This window comes from Pyxicephalus adspersus, chromosome 12, assembly GCF_032062135.1.
Source record: "Pyxicephalus adspersus chromosome 12, UCB_Pads_2.0, whole genome shotgun sequence".
Lineage (NCBI taxonomy): Eukaryota > Metazoa > Chordata > Amphibia > Anura > Pyxicephalidae > Pyxicephalus > Pyxicephalus adspersus.
This window is the reverse complement of record NC_092869.1, coordinates 42,587,628-42,589,281: the sequence shown is the minus strand read 5'-3', so window position 1 is coordinate 42,589,281 and position 1,654 is coordinate 42,587,628. Positions and strand designations below refer to the sequence as shown.

The window sequence follows — 1,654 nt, the reverse complement described above, 5'->3', positions numbered from 1 at the left end:
TATATAATACAATTATATATATAATATATAAAGATTTCTTTGTATTGGACTCAATACAGCTTTTTTGTATTGAATCCAATACAAAGTGATTTGAATTTCCCGCCCTGCCTCCCGCCCTGACGCATGTAGCAACGTCACCGGGAAACCCCGGAGATTGTCACTGCACATGCTGGGAGAAGACTGAAGACAGAAGAGGTCTCCGGAGGAGCTGCAGGGACAAGGTAAGTATTTTTTTTCAGTTGTAATCCGATTGTATTACAATGTTGTATGACAATCGGATTGCACTGTAACGCTTGTTCATACTTTTAGCTACCCTGAACCTGGTACAGGGTAAACGCTTGTAGCAAGTTTTCTTACCCTGAACCAGGTTCGGTCTAACTGCCCAGGTGGTTAAAATCAGGACTAAACCCTGTTTATACTTACATGTCCCTGTTCCACCTTTTTTTCCTTCTTCTCTTTCCATCTAAATTGGCCGGGTCAGGATGACGTTCAATCAGTCCTGGTAATTACATCGAAAGCCCAAGAAGCAAAGGGTATACTGGCATCCAGATGAAGGTGGGTAAAAATGCTTATTGCAGAAGCAACATCACCTGTCCTTATCTGCAGTATAGCCCAACTGATCCTAAATATTTAAAGTGGAACTTTAGTTCCCCTTTAAGGGCAATATAGGGTATTCATCAATATACAGGACACACTTCACAATACACAGTGTACTTTACAATAAGGGGGAGACGTCACAATACAGTATGCACATCACAAAAAGGAGCACACATCAAAATATGTCACAAAAAGGGGCACAGGGTTCCCCCCAGAAATTGTGTATTGTGTTCCAACGTTTAGATAACCACCCAAAAACAGCTGGGTAAATATTGAAAAGTGCCGGGTGGTGCGCCCAGCTAAAAGGGACTGGGGGCATATGACAATAAAAGCAATAGACAATTCATAAAAACATGGAATGTATATTATTATTACACAGTATTTATATAGCGCAATCATATTACGCAGCGCTGTATAAAGTCTATAACCATGTCACTAGCTGTCCCTCAAAGGGGCTCGTAATCTAATGTCCCTACTATAGTCATATGTCATTCACACAGGCTTGGGGTGAAGCCAATTAAGTTAGCTGCATGTTTTTGGAATGTAAATTACAGTAATGACATTTTCCATATATGATATACACATATATCCATGGGATGGACCTCTGCCGCTATCACAGGTCAAAAAAACAGCTGGACAGACCCACCTATGCAGGTGTGGACTACAGAATGACAGCAGGTATTAAATGACAGGCCTACACCTGAGGAAAAGTCATACTCTCTTAAGTGAAGGGAAAAGGGATGCATTACCCCAGCCATTCCCATCAGAAATATTGACCAATTACTGACCTGAGAGCTACTCTATACTTCTGTCCCAGCTTTTCCAGCTCAGCCATGACGCAGTCTGTGATACATGGCACACCTGGCAAAAAAAACACAAATAGTGATAGAGACAACAAGATGGCTGAAAGGACTAGTTCTGTGCACAAAGATAGAGGCAACGGTAATATTGGGGACAGATAGTGGTACTGGTAATACAAGGGATGGGTTCAGGTACTAAGGGACACAGACAGGGAACTAGATGGTGGGACGCAGGCAATCTTGAGGAACAGATAGGG

At 42.1% G+C, this 1,654-nt stretch overlaps 1 protein-coding gene across 1 annotated transcript in view; it reads right to left on the bottom strand.

The window, feature by feature from the left end:
- Positions 1–1,654, bottom strand: part of FCF1 (FCF1 rRNA-processing protein) — a 6,995-nt gene that overhangs the window by 4,238 nt on the left and 1,103 nt on the right. The window contains exon 5 of the mRNA XM_072428973.1: positions 1,386–1,458. Coding sequence (XP_072285074.1) covers positions 1,386–1,458 — 73 coding nt within the window. The remainder of the gene's footprint in view (positions 1–1,385; positions 1,459–1,654) is intronic.